The 20,041-nt window shown below is 42.4% G+C and overlaps 1 protein-coding gene across 1 annotated transcript in view; it reads left to right on the top strand.

The window, feature by feature from the left end:
- The first annotated feature begins 1,974 nt into the window (after positions 1-1,974).
- The window catches only part of slc10a2 (solute carrier family 10 member 2), a 32,376-nt gene continuing 14,309 nt past the window's right edge, over positions 1,975-20,041 (top strand). Inside the window, exons 1-5 of the mRNA XM_048532783.2 lie at positions 1,975-2,130; positions 2,978-3,427; positions 9,658-9,776; positions 9,862-9,950; positions 13,289-13,464. Of these exons, the coding sequence (XP_048388740.1) occupies positions 2,126-2,130; positions 2,978-3,427; positions 9,658-9,776; positions 9,862-9,950; positions 13,289-13,464 (839 nt within the window). The 5' untranslated portion in view covers positions 1,975-2,125. The remainder of the gene's footprint in view (positions 2,131-2,977; positions 3,428-9,657; positions 9,777-9,861; positions 9,951-13,288; positions 13,465-20,041) is intronic.

Below are 20,041 nucleotides of genomic sequence, written 5' to 3' on the forward strand. Positions count from 1 at the left end.
TTGACTGTCATGGGTGGATCAAGTATTTTGGTTGAATTGCCCCAGACAGCATCAGTACCAAGTTCTGCCCAAAGCTCACTGCCTCGCTGGTATTTCCTCCATGCTCCCCAGAAGTGACAGCCACCTTTCAGGTTGCATTGCTAATACACCAGGCATTTCTACACACACATACAAACATAGAAGATTAGAACATGAGGAGCCATTTGGCCCTTCAAGCCTGATCCGCCATTCACCACAATCATGGCTGATCATCCAACTCAATGGCCTAATGCTGCTTTCTCCCCATAACCTTTGATCCCATTTACCCTAAGTGCTATATTTAGTCACCTCTTGAATACATTGAATGTTTTGGCATCAACTACTTCCTATGGTAATGAATTCCACAGGCTCACCGCTCTTTGGGTAAAGAAATGTCCCTGAACCCTGAGACTGTGACGCCTGGTTGTGGACACACACCCACCATCCAGCATTCATCAGCCCCATTTACTGCAGCCCCAATGAACTCCTGACGCAAGTCTTCAGCAGCAGGGCTATCCACCCCCCCACCCCCCCCCCCCCCCCCCCCCCCCGCCCCTGCCACGGTGTGGCTCCCTGTCTTGTTTGCAGTATTCTCATGTCCGATGATTTATGATGTTTTTGCCACCTTCTGCAATACGCTCAGTGCCAGTTTGTGAGTGTCAGAGTGACTGGCTGCATTTCTCAATCATTAATTAGTTTCTCTTCAACCAGATCTTGCTTCTGTACCATTGATTGGTCAGCTGTAGTTTTTGGAGATCTGAAAGGAGCAGGTACAAGGGTAGGTACATGGTTCGAAAAAGACAAGCAGTCTATACTGAGACCATTATAATAAAATGTGAGGCTGGATGAACACAGCAGGCCCAGCAGCATCTCAGGAGCACAAAAGCTGACATTTTGGAGACCATTTACAGCTTATAAATCAAAGATTCCAGGATGAGACAGAAGTGAGAAGGAGCAAAAGCGATGAGTACATCATCATAGAGTGATAAAGTCATACAGCACAGAAACAGAACCTTCGGTCTAACCGGCCTATGCCAAACATAATTCTAAAGTAAACCAGTCCCAGCTGCCTGCTCCTGGCCCATATCCCTCCAAACCTTTCCCACTCATGTACTTATCCGAAGTGTCTTTTATACTTTGTAATTGTACTCGCGACCATCACTTTGCCAGGAAGTTCATTCCATACACGAACCACCCTCTGTGTAAAGGATTTGCACCTCATGTCTTCTTTAAATCTCTCTCCTGTCACCTTAAAAATGTGGCCCCAGTCTCGAAATCCCCATCCTAGGGAAAAGACAATTACCATTATCTGTACTCCTCATTATTTTATAAACTTCTATGAAGCGCAATCATTTCAGCCATAACAAGGTGTTTTAGATGTGGCTAAGGCAATAATGCACCTCCACCTGCCCCCTGCAGTTGTGTGTCATGTTGTTCTGTAAAACAGACAGGGGTCAGTCTTGTGCTGTTAGTATATGCGAGCCTGGAGTTGCGCAAGACTTGCAGTGGTGCAAAATGTGTTAAAATGTAATGAAGCAAAAATGTGAGGCATGAGTCATTTGTAACAGAGATTGTCAGTGGGTGAGTGATATGGGCGTGGTGAACAGAACATTGTGTAAGGCTAGGGGTTCAATTGTAAGCAGAAGGCATTCGTGGATAAATTCATTGACCTTGACCACTCTTATGAGGTCATTAAACCTTTTTCTGCAATATATCCATATCCTTTAATGATACTCACCGGTATAGACAATGTTAGCAACCTGTTTCTGTAACCTTCTCAAAGTTTTTCTGGACTGCTCCAGGACACCGCCTCCCCCGCCCCCCGTATAGACGGTCTCTCTCCTCCAATCCAACTTTATTTATCAAGGATTCTATACCTGTGTCAGAGAACTGGAAGGTTCTCCGCCCTGTCACAGCGTATTAACTGCTTGTGAAGATATGGAACACTTTTCCAGGCTTCGTCAGATACACTTTCATGACCTGCTGCACCACAACACATCCACCTATTGAAAGGTGCGGACTGAATTGATATGTTGTTTCTTGAAAAAACTCACGTCGAGCCATTCAATCATTTAACAGTACATTTGGAGCTGTGCTGTATGCTGCTATGGTGTAAGTGAGCAGTCAAGATGACATTTGCATGCTGTCTACATGTAAAGGGCTGGCTGCAGGTTAATGCTGCATCACGAGTCCCATGTCAACTTTTGTCAGCGATCAAATTTAGCCTTGATGGTGTTTTTCCAACTATTGAAGAGATCAATAGCTTACAGTGAAATCATACATATATCTGTTTTTACTTATATCCATCCACTGATTAAAAGTAATAGGCAGCCACTCTTGAGCATTGTTAAATAGATTGCATGCATAAAGTTGGATTTGATTCATAACAGGCCAGATTTATTTTCAAACAAGCAGAAGTATTAATGAACTTCTCCACCCCTTCAGTGATGAGAATGTGGAATTCATAACCACAGGAAGTGTTTGAAGTGCATCATTTAAAGACATTCAAGGAAAAGCCAGACCAGCATCTGAGGGAGAAAGGACTGAAAAGGTATTTTGGCAGATTTAGGTGAGGAAAGACACAATCCAGTTAAATCACTGTAAATCAAAACATGTTCCTAAATGTTGCACAAGTTCCATCTCTAGTTCCATCTCTGTAATTCACATCCCTTATATTTAGGAAAAAATACATTTGCAGCTGTTCTACAATAGTATTGCCCATATAGCACTTTGGACGCTAAATGTAGTAATCAAGATGGTGTTAATTTAACTCATAATGCTGACAATCATTTTTGCATATTTCCAATGGCCAAGCCTATAGGATACGAGTAAATGTTTATAACTTTTTTATTGCACTGCAAATATATTAAAGGCAAAATCACATTCAATTCCTTCTCTTTATACTCAGGATATTGAGCGGTTCGTCTCTGGGCTCCTTACATATTGTTACTTTTGACAGGAACAACTGGTCAAAGGGCTGTGGACCTGAAAAGACGGGAGAAGACCTGGCTATGGAGACGATGAAAAACTTTACAATGATTTATTCGTTCTGTCCTGAACATGCCACCAACTGCAATGACACATCCTGTCTATTGCCTATTGACAATTTTAACCAGTCTATGAGCCTTATTTTAAGTACTGTGCTGACAATCCTGTTGGCATTGGTGATGTTTTCCATGGGTTGTAATGTTGAAGCCAAAAAGCTTTGGGGCCATATTAAGAAACCATGGGGAATTTGCGTGGGCTTTCTTTGTCAGTTCGGCATTATGCCCCTCACTGCCTTTCTGTTGTCAACGGCCTTTCAAATACATCCTGTCCAAGCAGTGGCAGTATTAATAATGGGATGTTGTCCGGGTGGAACTGGCTCAAACATTATGACTTACTGGATGGATGGAGACATGGATCTTAGGTAAGTCAATAATGTCATCTCAGTTTGTTTTTCCAATATGCTCCAGTATGTTAACTTGATATTCTAGCAAAATATTACATACATGTCATTTTGGAACGACTGCATCTGTTTTTCACATACTATTACTATCTAACATTAGCTTGCTCCTTCTGGAGGATTTGTACAGTTGTTAGAAAATGCTATTAAAACAGCTATAAAATATAAATCGATTCATTGGTAGCTTCTCTATTGTCACATTGATGATTGTTGAAAAAGTGGAACTTGCCAACAATATAGATCTCAAAGTGTTTTAGATCATGTGAAATAATAGCTCATTGATCAAGCTGTGCTGCCTTTGTGCTGGCCAGCCCGTGAGTTCCCCTTCAATCATTTCAATAGGCTGACAATCACAAACTGGTGACTGTAGGACATCTCAATCAACAAGCCACATGTATCAGGTATAGTTTATACACTTGCACCTGTAGGAGCTGTGTGTACTTAGTCAGCACAGCAAAAATGACATTGCAGATTTATAGTAACGTTATATATAAAATGTGATTCTGCATTAAATCTGTTTGTCGAGTGAACTGCATATCATGACAGGACAGAAAATTTATATAATCACATTGCCTACACATTAAAATATCATTCGGTTGACAAGAACAAATTGAAATCATTAAAGCTATCAGATTGAACTGATGATATAATATATTTGATTTGATTTAAGATTTATTGCCACTTGCGCGCTACAACGAACAACACAGTACAATACTGTAAAAAGATGTTGCCATTTTGAATATTTTAAGAATAAAAAGATGAAGCTGAAAGAAAGTCCATCTTCATTCTGCTGCCTCCACTATGGGTCCTGAGCCCTGAGCCAGCTGACCAATGACATTGCACCACCACCTGTGCCGGGCCCACCAATGTCGGAGCACTACTCTCCAGTGCCATCTCTTTGTTCCTGGGCCCAATGGCGGGTCCATGCTGGACCCTCCACTCGCCCCAAAACCAGGACAGGACCTGTCTCCACTGTCACCATTCCCTCACCAATAACCAGGAGACCCTGGCTGTACTGACAGGCCAGACCGCCAACTTGCCAAGAGTCCTGTTCTGGCCACCCTGATCATGGTCACATAATATATACAGTGCCATTCCTAATGAATTTTTTCAATATAAACAGGCTATTCAGCCCATCAAGTCTGCACCAACCCTCTTTGGAGGGTTGGGATATGGGAGGAAATGCACACAGATGCGGGATATTCGCAAACTCCACACATACGGTCGCCCAAGGCTGGAATCAAATCTGACTCACTGGCGCTGTAAGGCAGCAGTGCTAACCGCTGACCCACCATGCCACACTTTTAATTGGTTAATTTTAGTTAGTTGTAAGATGAAATTTTCAGTATGTGCGATTAAATCAAAGCTAATCTATTAGAATTTCACTATTACCTGTCTGCCTGCATTATGAACCATTTCAGAACCAGTTTTCTTTGCTTTTTCTGCTCCAGACTCTGACACCCACTGTGATCCAGTCATACAGCCAACGGTGTTCCGCAGTCCTTGTATCTATATCTTCACAGTGTTAACATGATTCCCAGCGGAGTATAAATTCTATTCTTATATGGCCTAGCCATAAGCTTTGACCCATTTTCTCTCCCTATTCACTGATGGACTTATCACAGAGTCACGGAAGCTGATCCTTCGGCCCGATTAGTCTATACCAACCATAGCCCCAAACTAACATAATTATACCTGCCTGCTCCTAGCCCATATACCCCCAAACCTCCTATTCATGTACTTATCTAGGTGTCTTTTAAATGTTGTAACAGCGCCTGCATTCACCACTTCCTCAGGAATTTTATTCCACACACGAATATAGGGACACTTCTCAACTTCCTACGCTCCAGTGGAAAAATGTCCCAGCCTTTCTTTATAACTCAAACCTTCCATACCCGGCAACATCCTGGTAACTCTCTTCTGAACCCTCTCCAGCTTCACAGTATCCTTCCTATAACTGGGTGACCAGCACTGGACACAGTACTCCAGCCAAGGCCTCACCAATGTCCTGTACAACTTCAACATTACATCACAACTCACATACTCAAGGGTCTGAGCTAAATGCTCTTTTAACAATCCTGTCTACATGAGACACAAACTTCAGGGAATTACATACGTGAAAACCTATGTCACTCTGTCCTGCAACACGATCCAAGGCCCTACCATTAATTGTTTAAGTCCTGCCCCCATTTGTTTTACCAAAATACAATACCTTGTATTTGTCCAGATTGAACTCCATCTGCCATTTTTCTACTCATTGGCCCATTTGATCAAGATCCATTTGTAATCTTAGAAAACAGTCTTCATTGTCTACTATCTCACCAATTTTGGTGTTGTCCGCAAATTCATCATCCATGTCTTCTATATTTTCATTCAACTCATTTATATAAATGACAAACAAGAGAAGACCCAGAACCAATCCCTGTGGAACACTGTGGTCACAAGCCTCCAGCCTGAAAAACAACCACATTCGACACACTCCCTCCCTACAATAAAAACCAAAATAGAATCCCCCTCATCCTCATGCATCACCCCACCAACCTCCAGACCCAACACATCATCCTCCAACACTTCTGCCATCAATAATCCGACCCCACCAGCAAAGACAATTTTCCCTCCCCACCCTTATCTGCTTTCCAGAGGGTCCACTCTCTCTGTGACTCCCTTGTCCGCTCCACACTCCCCTCCAACCCTATCACCCCCGGCACTTTTCCCTGCAACCACAGGAAGTGCTACACTTGCCCCTACACCTACCCCCTCACACCCATCCCAGGCCCTAAGACCTTCCACGTCAAACAGATGTTCACTTGCACATCTGCTAATGCGGTATACTGTATCCACTGTTCCCATTGTGGCTTCCTGTACATTGGGAAAACCAAGCGGAGGCTTGGGGACCACTCAGTTCGCGTCAAACAACTACACCTCCCAGTCGCGAACAATTTCAACTCTCCCTCCCACTCCTTGACGACATGTCCGTCCTGGGTCTCCTGCATTGCCATAATCTTGCCGCCTGAAAGCTGCAGGAACAGCATCTCATTCTTCACTTGGGAACCCTGCAGCCCAAGGGTGTCAATGTGGAATTCACAAGCTTTAAAATCTCCCCTTTCCCAACTGCATCCCAAAACCAGCCCAGCTTGTCCCCACCTCCCTCACCTGTTCATCCTCTCACCTATCCCCTCCTCCCACCTCAAGCCCAACCCCCATCCCCTACCCAATAACCTCATCCCGCCTCCTTGACCTGACCGTCCTCCCTGGACTGACCTATCCTCTCCCTAATGCCCCACCTACACTCACCTTTACTGGCTGCATCCCCACCTCTTTGACCTGTTTGTCTCCTCTGCACCTATCTTCTCCTTTATCCATCTTCTATCGGCCTCCCGCTCTCTCCCTATTTATTTCAGAACCCCCTTCCCCTACCCTATTTCTGAAGATGGGTCTCGTCCCGAAACGTCAGCTTTCCTGCTACCCTGATGCTGCTTGGCCTGCTGTGTTCATCCAGCTCTACACCTTTTTATCTCAGATTCTTCTCTTCTCTTTCTGCTGTCTTCTAGGCTATGAAATAATTCACATTTATATTTGTTGATATTAAATTTCAATTACTATCTGTCTTCACAACTGCAGACATCAATTATTTCCAGTGCTCTCCGTATTTTACACGGATATGTTTCAATGAAACAAAAGTTACAAGCTGCAATGAAAATGTTTAAACCATTATAAATGATGCTTTTTCATAAATTAAACTTGCGCAATAATTAGGAGAGTTTTACCCCATTAAGGTTATCAGCCAATGGTGATATTTAGATGAGTTGTTCTATGGAATTATAGAAAATTTAAAGCACAAAACAAGCTATTTGGCCCATCACATGGTCAGTGTAGTGAGTATAGGAGCTGGGAGGTCATGTTGTGGCTGTGCAGGACACTGGTGAGGTCACTTCTGGAATATGACATTCAATTTTGCTCTCCCTACACAGGAAAGATGTTGTGAAACTTGAAAGAGTTCAGAAAAGGTTTACAAGAACGTTGCCAGGACTGGAGGGTTTGAGCTAGAGGACGAAACTTAATGGCTGGGGCTATTTTCCCTGGAGCATCGGAGGCTGAGGTGTAATCTTATAGAGGTCTATAAAATAATGAAGGGCATGGATAGGGTTAATAGACACGGTCTTTTCCCTGGGGTAGGGGAATTCAAAACCAAAGGCCACAAATTTAGGTTGAGAGAGAAAGATTTAAAAAGGGAGCTAAGGGACAGCCTTTTCACGCATGTGGTATATTTATGGAATGAGCTGCCAGAGGAAGTGGTGGAGGCCGGTACAATTACAAATTTAATAGGCATCTAGATGGGTACGTGAATAGGAAGGGTTTAGAGGGATATGGTCCAAATGCTGGCAAATGGGACAAAATCAGTTCAGGATGTCTGGTCGGCATTGACAAAATGGACCAAAGGGTCTGTTTCCGTGCTGTACAGGTCTAAGACTCTATGCCTGAAGCAAGCAAAGATCAAATCACTAATCCCTTTTTATAGCATTTAGTCCAAAGCCCTGCAGGCTGCCACTGCAGGGACACATGTCAACACGTCTAATTTATATTTGCAACATCATCAGTAATTCAAACATACTGTGCAATATGAATAAAATGTAAACACTACTACTACATAAAATCTGTGAAAACTCAACAAGTTGGAGATAAAATCAAGGGGAATCAAGAGTTATGGGGAAAGGGCAGGCAAGTGGATGTGAGCGCCCTTGGATCAGCCATGACCCCATTGAGTGAAGGAGCATGCTTAAGGGGCTGAATGACCTACTCCTATTTCTATTTCATTTGGTCTTAAAATGAGAGAAATTGACCTTGGATAATAATACAAACCGAGTGTTAACATGTCAGCAGCTGTTTTACATGCCATGTGAAAATCAAGTCAGATTTGGTTCAAAACAAATCACCCAAACTGCTATCTCCCAGCTTGCTCCATTGCCAACCATCAATTTCATCTCCAGAGAGTTGTTCGAAATCTTGTTCATTTCAATTTTGTTCAGACAATATTATGGCCAATTAATACGTTCAGTGAAAAATTATATGCCACATCAATTTAACCTTCATTGTGAGAGGTTTCACGTGCAGGAGCAGGGATGTGTTGTTGCAGTTATACAGAGCCTTGGTGAGACCACACCTGGAATATTGCGTGCAGTTTTGGACTCCCTTTCTTAGGAAGGAAGCTCTTGCTCTTGAGGAAGTGCAGGGAAGGTTTACCAGGCTGATTCTGGGGATGGCGGGTCTGACGTATAAAGTGAAATTGACGAGGTTCTGGATAGATGCAGGGAGGGTGTTCCCAATGGTGGGTGTGTCCAGAATCATGTATCATTGTCTGAGGATTCGAGGTAGATAATTTAGGACGGAGATGAGGAGACATTTCTTCACCCAAAGAGTGGTGAGCCTGTGGAATTCATTACCACAAGAAGTAGTTGATGCCAAAACATTGGAAGTATTCAAGAGGTGACAAGATATAGCACTTGGGGCAAATGGGATCAAAGGTTATGGGGAGAAAGCAGGATTAGGCTGCTGAGTTGGACTATCAGCCACGATCATGAAGAATGGCAGGGCAGGCTTGAAGGGCTGAATGGCCTCCTCCTGCACTTATGTTTCTAAATGCCACTAAATGCTGCATCTGCATAGGTTGGTTAACGCTTTTCCTGTCTTTTATTTCAACTTAATATATTAACATTAACAGCTACATTCCTAATATTTGAATTAACCAATATATTAGAAACAGCACTGAGACAACATGGAACCTAAATGATGACCTGCCCCGACCGGAGGAATACATAGAACAGTGGCAATCTTTAACTTTTTTACTGAAAATAGCCTGTCTGCAAATTATTTAGAGCAATAGATTTAAAGAATCTGCAATTTGATGTTGCAAGCAAATTGACTTTCCCAAGGCAATTTTTTAGTGAAGTATTATCTAATTCATAGTCCAATTTTTTCCTGTTATTTACAATGTTGAAACACCTTCTTTCAATTGGAGCTCTGATGGGTTTAACCTTCATTTAATTAGCAAATTCAAACCAAAAACAGTACTTGTTCAATGTAACATTTTTAAGTGTTTTTCCGCTAATATACCGACACTAATTTTAAGGATTAAGAACTTATTTTGCAATTCACTATTACATTCTATACTTATTTAAAAATATTTTTGCTTTCAGCATAAGTATGACAACATGCTCAACAGTACTGGGGATGGGAATGATGCCTCTTTGCCTTTTCATTTACACTAAAACCTGGGTGGACACAGATTTCATCCAGATCCCTTACGACAGCATAGGTAATTTGTGAGCATCAATTTTCAGACTTTGTTTTAATATGTTCACCTACGGGAAATGAATAAAACTGAAATTTCTATATCCCAGGTATTACTCTTGCAAGCCTGCTAATTCCTGTTGCTGTTGGGGTTTATATGAACTATAGGTGGCCACAAAAGGCCAAGCTCATATTGAAGGTAAGTGACTTCCAACAGTTGTGAAACAACTACAACATTTTGCAGAGCCAATAATAACTCTGGGTCTTCTCTAAACCATTTGACAAAGCTTTAGAAGAACACCAGGAGAACTGGCTTAAATGCTGTCTGTGTGTTTGCTCTGGAATCATCAATGATTTGTCACCAAAACTGGGAAGAGATTGGGAGAAGGTGCACACACAAATCATAGTCATAGAGATGTACAGCACAGAAACAGACCATTCAGTCCATCTCATCCACGCCAAAAGATATCCTAAATTAATCTAATCCCATTTGCCAGCATTTGGCACATATCCCTCTAAACCCATCCTACTCATATACCCATCCAGGTGCCTTTTAAATAATGTAATTGTACCAGCTCTACCACTTCCTCTGGCAGCTCATTCCATACACACACCACCCTCTGCGTGAAAAAGTTGCCCCTTAGGTCTTTTCTTGCATCCTTTCTTTCTCACCTCAAAAATATGCCCTCTAGTTTTGGACTTACCTACCCTGGAGAAAAGACCTTGGCTATTCACCCTATCTATGCCCCTTATAATTTTATAAGCCTCTGTAAGGTCACCCCTCATCCTCTGCCGTTACAGGTAAAATAGCTCCAGCCTATACAGCCTCTTCCTATAACTCAACCCCTCCCACCCTGGCTACACCCTTGTAAATCTTCTCTGAACCCTTTGAAGTTTTGCAATATTTTTCTTAAAGCCGGAAGGCCAGAATTGAGCACAATATTCTAAAAGTGACTAACGAATAATCTGCAACTTCAACACGACCTTCCAACTCCAATATTCAATGCACTGACTAATAAAGGCAAGTGTACCACTCTCCTTCTTCACTACCCAAAAGTATACTTTTAAGAATATCGCAGGATAGATTTTGGAGGGGAGTGTGGAGTTAGAAAGCAATCAGACCATGTTCACCATTATAATCCGTTTAAAACAGATTGTAATTCCAGGATGTTGATTAGTCCAGAAACCCAGAAATTGTCCTTGATGCTATGTCGTGTACTCAGTGACTATAATCACTGAGAATTCTGTCTGAAATCAGTTAAAAAAATATACTCAGCTTAATGAGATATAACTGGATTTTACTGGTGGTGTGATAAATGAAATCTGATACAAACAACAAAACTGGTTGTGACAGAAAAAAAGTTATATTTATGGAATTATTGGGTTTTTCTTTAGAAAAAAAAGATTTTATTTCAGAATACCTCCACATTCACCACAAGTACCTGTGTCATTGTTTAATATGGAACATTTTAAAAGTTACTTGACCTCAGTGTTTCTGTTTCATGCATGGGTATGTGTGTGTGTGCGCGCGTCATTGAAATTCTTTAATGCTGTTTGGGCAGCCTGATGACATGATTCTGGTTTCACAGCGAGAATGCCCAATCTAGAAACTCATTCCTGCCATTGACCAGTAAGTTATTAGGTACAGTTACTCCAATGAACTTGTCCTGCATTGCAACTGCCTGAGCAGACATAGCTCTTCCTAATACTTTTCTGATCGCTGGCAGAAATGCAGACTGGCATCCATTTTAATGCAGCACTTAGAAAAACACAACATACGGGCAACAATTCATCCTTGTTTCCCAATCTGTAACGGGGATCTCCACCTCAAAGAGATTTTGAATGCTGCCTTTTTAAACTAGGTTTGGCGTGTTAAGGCTTTGTGCAGGAAGTTTTAAGGTAGTTCAGTTCATAGATCATTAATCCCAGACTCATACTTGTAGGTACCACATTATAATTTCATTTTCTTCAATATTTCAGTGAGTTTAATTTTAATCTTTTACGAAAAACATCCATAAATGTTACAACAAATACTCCAAAAATAGAAGATGAGAATTTCATTTCCTGAAATGACCTGTTTATAGGCCCATGTTATTAACTGAATCATCAGAAGCATGTTTTACAGAAGGAGCACTTAGTAACTGATAAGCAAACTAGATCTTACATAACTTGAATTTTTGTTAGTCTTTGTCAAGCCAGTTTGTGTTTTTTGGTGCCTGCGCACAGGAATCTATACTGAGACTGCAGTATTGCACATACAAGGACTACTTTCCCTGGTGTTGCAAGATAAATATATGCAGTCAGGAACCTTCAGTACATTTCCTTCACCAATGCGATCGACAAAGAAACAAAAGGCAGGACTGAGGAGGATGAATTAAGTGGGCAAGTTCAATGTCCAATGTCATGGAAGACATTTGATACCGAAAGAGAAATAACATAAAGGAAAGCAATATGGCATTTTCTCAAGAGAAAGGAATATAGAAAGAGAAAGAAAAAAGACAGAATTTATGACCTTGTCAATCTCAAACAATTCAATCTGAAGGACCAAAGTCCACAATTCTTTTTAAACATTCTGGGCAGGGGAATTACTTGGCTGTTGTTTGCAATTATTACATTGTTACAAGGTTACTTACATTATTGACTGTTGGATTTGACATTATATGACAAGGTTGTTGCTAAATTCTTCAGCAAATGAACTAACTTCAAGAAGCTTGTGGGAAGGGTAAGGATGGAATGTTGCTTTTGTGAAGCTAAGCGCAAAATGATGCAAATTGTCCAAAATTTGTGATCAATTCACAATTCCTAGGTACCTCTCACTTGCCACAAGTTGCAACTGATTTGCATAGTAACACTGAAAGCTGTTCTTAAATAAGATAATGAAGTGTAGGGTTGGATGAACACAGCATGTTCGGTGGCCTAGACCCCGAAACTTCAGCTTTCATGCTCCTAAGATGCTGCTTGGCCTGCTGTGTTCATCCAGCCCCACACTTTGCCATCTTGAATTCTCCAGCATCTGCAGTTCTCATTATCTCTGAAAACTGTTCTTGAATATGTGGTTTCTCTTGGAGCTACCTATAGCACCTGGGTGGATTCACTGCATTTGTCCTTTCTGCTGGTATCAGACTAAGCTAGAGACCCTATAGGGAAGCATGGCCACACAAATACTTCAGCAAAAGCTGAGCTTAATATTGATGATTACATCTTACTGGTAGTTAGTTACATGGCACATGAAACTCAGTACTGATGCTGATCCTGCCCATCAGTGATGCTTCTAACAAAGACCTCGTCTCAATGTGATACAATATTCAGCAATAATTCTTCACTTTTTAAAATCTGTGTTAATTACTGCTTTATATTGGATGGAGATTGTGTGGGTGCTTGATGGAAATACATTTTTAGAGCTAAGAGGGTGGAGGTTGAACAGAACCAGTCAGATTGCTCTATGGAGAGAATGCATGGATTTGATGGGCTGAAAAGCCTCCTTCTGTCCTGTGGTGACTCTGACTCTCTCATTTTAAAATAAATCCTTTCACCTAGATTGGTTCTATCACTGGAGCATTTCTCATAATTGCTACAGCTGTGACTGGAGCCCTGTTGTACAAAGGTTCCTGGGCAACATCACCGTCCCTGTGGATCATTGGAACAATCTATCCAGCTATTGGATATGCACTCGGATTTATTTTGGCTCGCATTGCTGGCCAGCCTTGGTTCAGGTAAAACATCTTTTTGTGAAATCATGAATGAAAAGTAGTCACATGATGCACTGTTATAAACTGTAACTTACCAAGAAAAACAAAAACAGACACTACTGGAAGTACAGTAACAACAGAGAACGTACATGAATAAAAGCATCAAATTAAGAGATAAATAAATGTTAGAAACAGAACAAGGGAAGCAGGTGACAAAACAGGTGAACACACACAGATCATACCCAAATGTGACTCAGTCTAAGTGAATGGGTTTTGAATGAGTAAAATTCCTGCTGAAGTGTCAGTGGTGGTTCGATGATGTAACAATGATCTCAAACAAATAATGGCCAGGAGCACTTTGGAGAATTAGTGGGTGAGATATGGAACTTGTTGGCACTTGTTTTTGTGGGAGCTGTGAGTGCTCCTAGAGTTCCAAAATGCTATCTTTGGCCCTCTGGCCTTCATAATGCTGAGAATATTAGCTCATGTACTCTCAAATTCTGCCAAATGGAAGCAGAAATGCAGATAATGAAGTCCAAGACAGTAGGAACTGCCGATGCTGTAATCTCAGATAACAAAGTGTAGAGCTGGATGAACACAGCAGGTTAGGTGGCATCAGAGGAGCAGGAAAGCTGATTTTTTGGGTCTGGACCCTTCTTCAGAAATGAGAGATGCAAAGGAGGCTCTGAAATAAAGAGAGTTGGGGAGGTGATGATGGAATGAAGTCACACAGGTTGCCGTACTGATTTGAGGCGAGCAGTTTTGTTTTCAAGCACAAAATACGCACCAGTGCATTACCTTAATGTTGTGTCAGTAAACAGCAGGAAGGGCCCAGCACTGCCTGCATTCAAAGAGATCATTAACCATTTTCAGGTTAGTAGCTGGAAAATTTCTTCCAACTGTTACTAATATTCCTCAAGTGTTTGGTGTTATGTATAGGTAGTTCAAATAGTAGAATGCAATAGAAAGAGATGTGGCAGATGTTAAAAGGCCTCTTGAAATCTTTGCCATCTGTTTGAGGATAACATTGCTGATCCACTGTGTCAACCTTGATACTCCTTTCAACACTATGAACCACATCCATGGTGTGATCTAATATTACGTGTCATCAGTTTGCAGCACCAGAGATGTTGGGCATCTGCCATTTGTGCTACAATGAAAGCTGCAACATCAGCCAACAGTCACTCCACCACAATCAGCCACTAGCATGTGGACAGAGTTCAGTTCCATTCTCATGTCGAAACTAATTGGGTTCAAGCTCACACACCGCTCAACGCGTCAAAATTGACAACTCACTTCTTTTGCTGCAAACATATACTTTAAATGCATTTTGTAAGTCTAAGTACACCATAAGACTCGGTGCATGCACCAGGGATATGAACAAAGTACAATACAGCGCGGGCCCATTTGCCCTCCAAGCCTGTGCCAACAAATGCTGTCCCTCTATATCAAACTGTCTTCATTTACAGGATCCATATCCCACTATTCCATTCCAGTTCACGTATGTATCTAGCTGTTTCTTGGATGCTGCTATTGTGTCTGCTTCTTCTATCACCTTTGGCAACATATTCCAGGCACTCACCACCTTTTGTGTGAAAAGCTCATCTCCCACATCTCTTTTAAACCTTCCCCACCTCACACCTTGAACCTTGTCCCCTAGTAAGTGACCCCTCCACCTGGGAAAACGCTTCATACTTTCTGCTCTATCCATGCCATTCACAATCTTATAAAAACTTTTATCAGGTTGCCCCTCAACTTCCTGCATTCCAGTAAAAATAATCCCAGTCTATCCAAACTTTCTTCATAGCTAAAATCCCCCAATCCGGGTAATGTCCTGGTGAACCTTTTCTGTCCCGTCTCCAAAGTATCCACATTATTCTGGTAGAGTGGTGATCAGAACTGTACACAATATTCTACTGTGGCCTAACTGAAGTTCTATAAAACTGCAGGATAACTTGTCTATCTTTATACTCAATGATCTATCCAACGAAGGCAAGCATGCCTTGGGCCTTTTTCACTACCTTATCTACCTGTGCTGCTTCCCTCTGTATACCTATACTCCTAAGTGTTCTGCCATTCACCGTATAATTCACACCAGCACTTGATCTTCCAAAATGCATCACCTCACATTCGTCTGAATTAAACTCCACCTGCCATTTTTCCTGCCCATTCCTCCAACTGCTCTATATCCTGCTGTATCCTGAATTCACCTTGCTATCTGCAATTCCACCAATCTTTGTATCATCCACAAACTTACTAATTAGACCAGCTATGTTTTCCTCCCAATCATTTATGCAGATCATGAACAGCAGAGGTCCTAGCACTGATCCCTTGTGGAACTCCACTAGTTACAACCCTCCGTTCTGAAAAGCATCCTTCCACCACTACCCTCTGCCTCCTATGGCTAAGCCAGTTCTGTATCCATCTTGCCAACTCACCCCGATACCCTGTGACTTCACCTTTTGTACCAGTCTGCCATGACAGACCTTATCAAAGGCTTTACTGAAGTCCTGTAATTTCAAAATTATCATGTGTCATTATCACCCACCTGTCATTCCACTAAAGTAAAAGAATAACTGCAGATGCTGAAGTTTCAGACGCAAAATAAATTGCTGTGGAAATTCTGGCACCATCTGTAGAGAGAAAAAAATTCATTCTACTACATTGTTTTTCATAGACTCATACAGTGCAGAAAACATCCTTTGGCCTATCAAGTTTGCATTGACATAACTACCACTAAAAGTACACTAACCCCAATCTCCTGCACTTATCCTATGTCTTTGAATGTTATGATATTTGAAATATTCATCCAAATATTTTTTAAAGGTTGTAAGGTTTCCAGCATCCTACCTTCCTAAGCAGTGCATTTAGTGCAACAGGGTGACTCTCTTGGAAACTGTCGAGACAGACGACACTGCCAGTCCGAGAGGCGGACAGGTCTGTGAGTTGAAAATTGGCTTAGAGGCAGACATCATGCAGAACTGTGGTAATAGGGGACTCCATAGTGACAGGGACTGAAAGGGGTTTCTGTGGCAACAGGCAGGATTTGAGGATGATGTGTCGCCTTCCTGGTGCCAGGATCCAGGACGTCACCGACAGAGTGCAGGGAATACTCAAGGACGAAGGTGAAGAGCCAGAGGTGGTGGTGCATGTCGGCACAAATGACGTCGGGAAGTAGAGGAGGGACATTCTACAGCGGGATTTCAGAGAACTCAGATGAAGGCTGAAAAGCAGGACTTTCAGGGTGGTTATCTCTGGTTTGCTTCCAGTTCCTCGGGCTGGAGAGGGCAGGAACAGAGAGATAATGGACCTGAACGTGTGGCTGAGGGACTGGTGTCGGAAGCAAGGATTTAAATTCTTGCATCACTGGGGTATGTTTTGGGGTAAGAATAAATTGTACAGGAGGGACGGTTTGCATCTTAATAATCGGGGGACCAGCTTTCTGTCAGGCAGGTTTGCCACTGCAACACAGGTGTGTTTAAACTAAGTAATGGGGGGAGGGGCCAAACTGGAAATTTAAGAATGAAGTTAAAGGGCGAGAATAAGAGAGGTTAAGAAGGACAACAGAATCAACAGAGCAGAAAACTCAAGAAGGGATCGTACAGGATGGCCAAGTGAAAAAGGGATTGATAGGAAGGGTGAGGGGAGAAACAAATTAAAAATATTATATATGAATGCACAAAGCATAAGAAATAAGGTGGATGAGCTTGAGGCTCAGTTGGAAATTGGCAGGTATGATGTTGTGGGGATAACTGAGACGTGGCTTCAAGTGGACAGGGCCTGGGAAATGAATATTCAAGGCTATACCTGCCATTGAAAGGACAGATTGATGGGCTGAGGGGAAGGGGTGGCCCTGTTGGTGAGGAATGATATTCTGTCCCTTGCGAGGGGGGACATAGAATTTCTCAGCTCTATCCATACTGACTCTAAGGGTAGAAAGACCCTAATGGGAGTTATCTACAGGCCCCCAAATGGTAGTCAGGATGTAGGGTGCAGGTTGAATCAAGAGTTGAAATTGGCCTGTCACAAAGGTATCACTACAGTTGTTATGGGAAATTTCAACATGCAGGTAGACTGGGAGAATCAGGATGGTACTGGACCCCAAGAAAGAGAGTTTGTGGAGTGCCTCCGAGATGGATTCTTAGAACAGCTTGTACTGGAGCCTACCAGGGAGGAGGCAATTCTGGATCTGGTTTTGTGCAATGAACCGGATTTGATCAGGGACCTCAAAGTAAAGGAGCCATTAGGAGGTAGTGACCATAATATAATAAGTTTTAATCTGCAGTTTGAGAGGGAGAAGGGAGAATCGGAAGTGTCAGTATTGCAGTTGAACAAAGGGAACTATGGAGCTATGAGGGAGGAGCTGGCCAAAGTTCAATGGCTCACTACCCTAGCAGGGATGGTAGTGGAACAACAATGGCAGGTATTTCTGGATATAGAACATAGAACAGTACAGCACAGAACAGGCCCTTCAGCCCACAATGTTGTGTCAACCATTGATCCTCATGTATGCACCCTCAAATTTCTGTGACCATTATCATGTCCAGCAGTCTCTTAAATGACCCCAATGACCTTGCTTCCACAACTGCTGCTGGCAACGCATTCCATGCTCTCACAACTCTCTGCGTAAAGAACCTGCCTCTGACATCCCCTCTATACTTTCCACCAACCAGCTTAAAACTATGACCCCTCGTGCTAGCCATTTCTGCCCTGGGAAATAGTCTCTGGCTATCAACTCTATCTATGCCTCTCATTATCTTGTATACCTCAATTAGGTCCCCTCTCCTCCTCCTTTTCTCCAATGAAAAGAGACCGAGTTCAGTCAACCTCTCTTCATAAGATAAGCCCTCCAGTCCAGGCAGCATCCTGGTAAACCTCCTCTGAACCCTCTCCAAAGCATCCACATCTTTCCTATAATAGGGCGCCCAGAATGGATATAATGCAGAAGGTGCAGGATCAGTTCATTCCAAAGAGGAAGAAAGATCCTAAGGGGAGGCAGGGGTGGCTGTGGCTGATGAGGGAAGTTAAGGACTGTAGAAAGATAGAAGAGAAGAAGTATAACATAGTAAAGATGAGTGGGAAGCCGGAGGACTGGGAACCTTTTAAAGAGCAACAGAAGATAATTAAAAAGACAATACGTGGAGAAAAAATGAGGTACAAAGGCAAATTGGCCAAAAATATAAAGGAGGATAGTAAAAGCTTTTTTAGAAGAAAAAAAATGGTTAAGACTAAAATTGGGCCCTTGAAGACAGAAACGGGCGAATTTATTATGAGGAAGGAGGAAATGGCACAAGAGTTGAATAGATACTTTGGATCTGTCTTCACTAGAGAAGACACAAGCCATCTCCCAGATGCAATAGTGGCTGAAGGATCTAGGGTAATGGATGAACTGAAGGGTATTTATATTAGGCAGGAAATGGTGTTGAATAGACTGTTAGGTCTGAAGGCTGATTAGTCCCCGGGACCTGATGGTCTGCATCCCAGGGTACTTAAGGAGGTGGCTCTAGAAATTGTGAACACATTGATAATCATTTTCCAATGCTCTATAGATTCAGGATCAGTTCCTGCAGATTGGAGGGTGGCTAATGTTGTCACTTTTCAAGAAAGGAGGGTATGAGAGTAAACCGGTTGATGTGGTGTATATGGATTTCAACAAGGCGTTCGATAAGGTTCCCCACAATAGGCTATTGTACAAAATGCAGAGGAATGGAATTGTGGGAGATATAGCAGTTTGGATCGGAAATTGGCTTGCTGAAAGAAGACAGAGGGTGATAGTTGATGGGAAATGTTCATCCTGGAGAACAGTTACTAGTGGTGTACCGCAAGGGTCGGTGTTGGGGCCACTGCTGTTTGTCATTTTTATAAATGACCTGGATGAGGGCGTAGAAGGATGGGTTAGTAAATTTGCAGACGACACTAAGGTCGGTGGAGTTGTGGATAGTGACGAAGGATGCTGTAAGTTGCAGAGAGACTTAGATAAGCTGCAGAGCGGGGCTGAGAGGTGGCAAATGGAGTTTAATGCAGACAAGTGTGAGGTGATGCACTTTGGCAGGAGTAACCAGAAGGCAAAGTACTGGGCTAATGGTAAGATTCTTAGTAGTGTAGATGAGCAGAGAGATCTCGGTGTCCATGTACACAGATCATTGAAAGTTGCCGCCCAGGTTGACAGGGCTGTTAAGGCATACAGTGTTTTAGGTTTTATTAATAGAGGGATCGAGTTCCAGAACCAAGAGGTTATGGTGAAGCTGTACAAAACTCTGTGGTGCGGCTGCACTTGGAGTATTGTGTACGGTTCTGGTCACCGCATTATAAGAAGGATGTGGAAGCTTTGGAATGGGTGCAGAGGAGATTTACTAGGATGTTGCCTGGTATGGAGGGAAGATCTTACAAGGAAAGGCTGAGGGACTTGAGGCTGTTTTCATTAGAGAGAAGGTTGAGAGGTGACTTAATTGAAACATATAAAATAATCAGAGGGTTAGATAGGGAGGATAGGGAGAGCCTTTTTCCTAGGATGGTGACGGCGAGCACGAGGGGCATAGCTTTAAATTGAGGGGTGAAAGATATAGGACAGATGTCAGAGGTAGTTTCTTTACTCAGAGAG

This window comes from Stegostoma tigrinum, chromosome 6 (assembly GCF_030684315.1).
Source record: "Stegostoma tigrinum isolate sSteTig4 chromosome 6, sSteTig4.hap1, whole genome shotgun sequence".
Classification (NCBI taxonomy): Eukaryota; Metazoa; Chordata; class Chondrichthyes; order Orectolobiformes; family Stegostomatidae; genus Stegostoma; species Stegostoma tigrinum.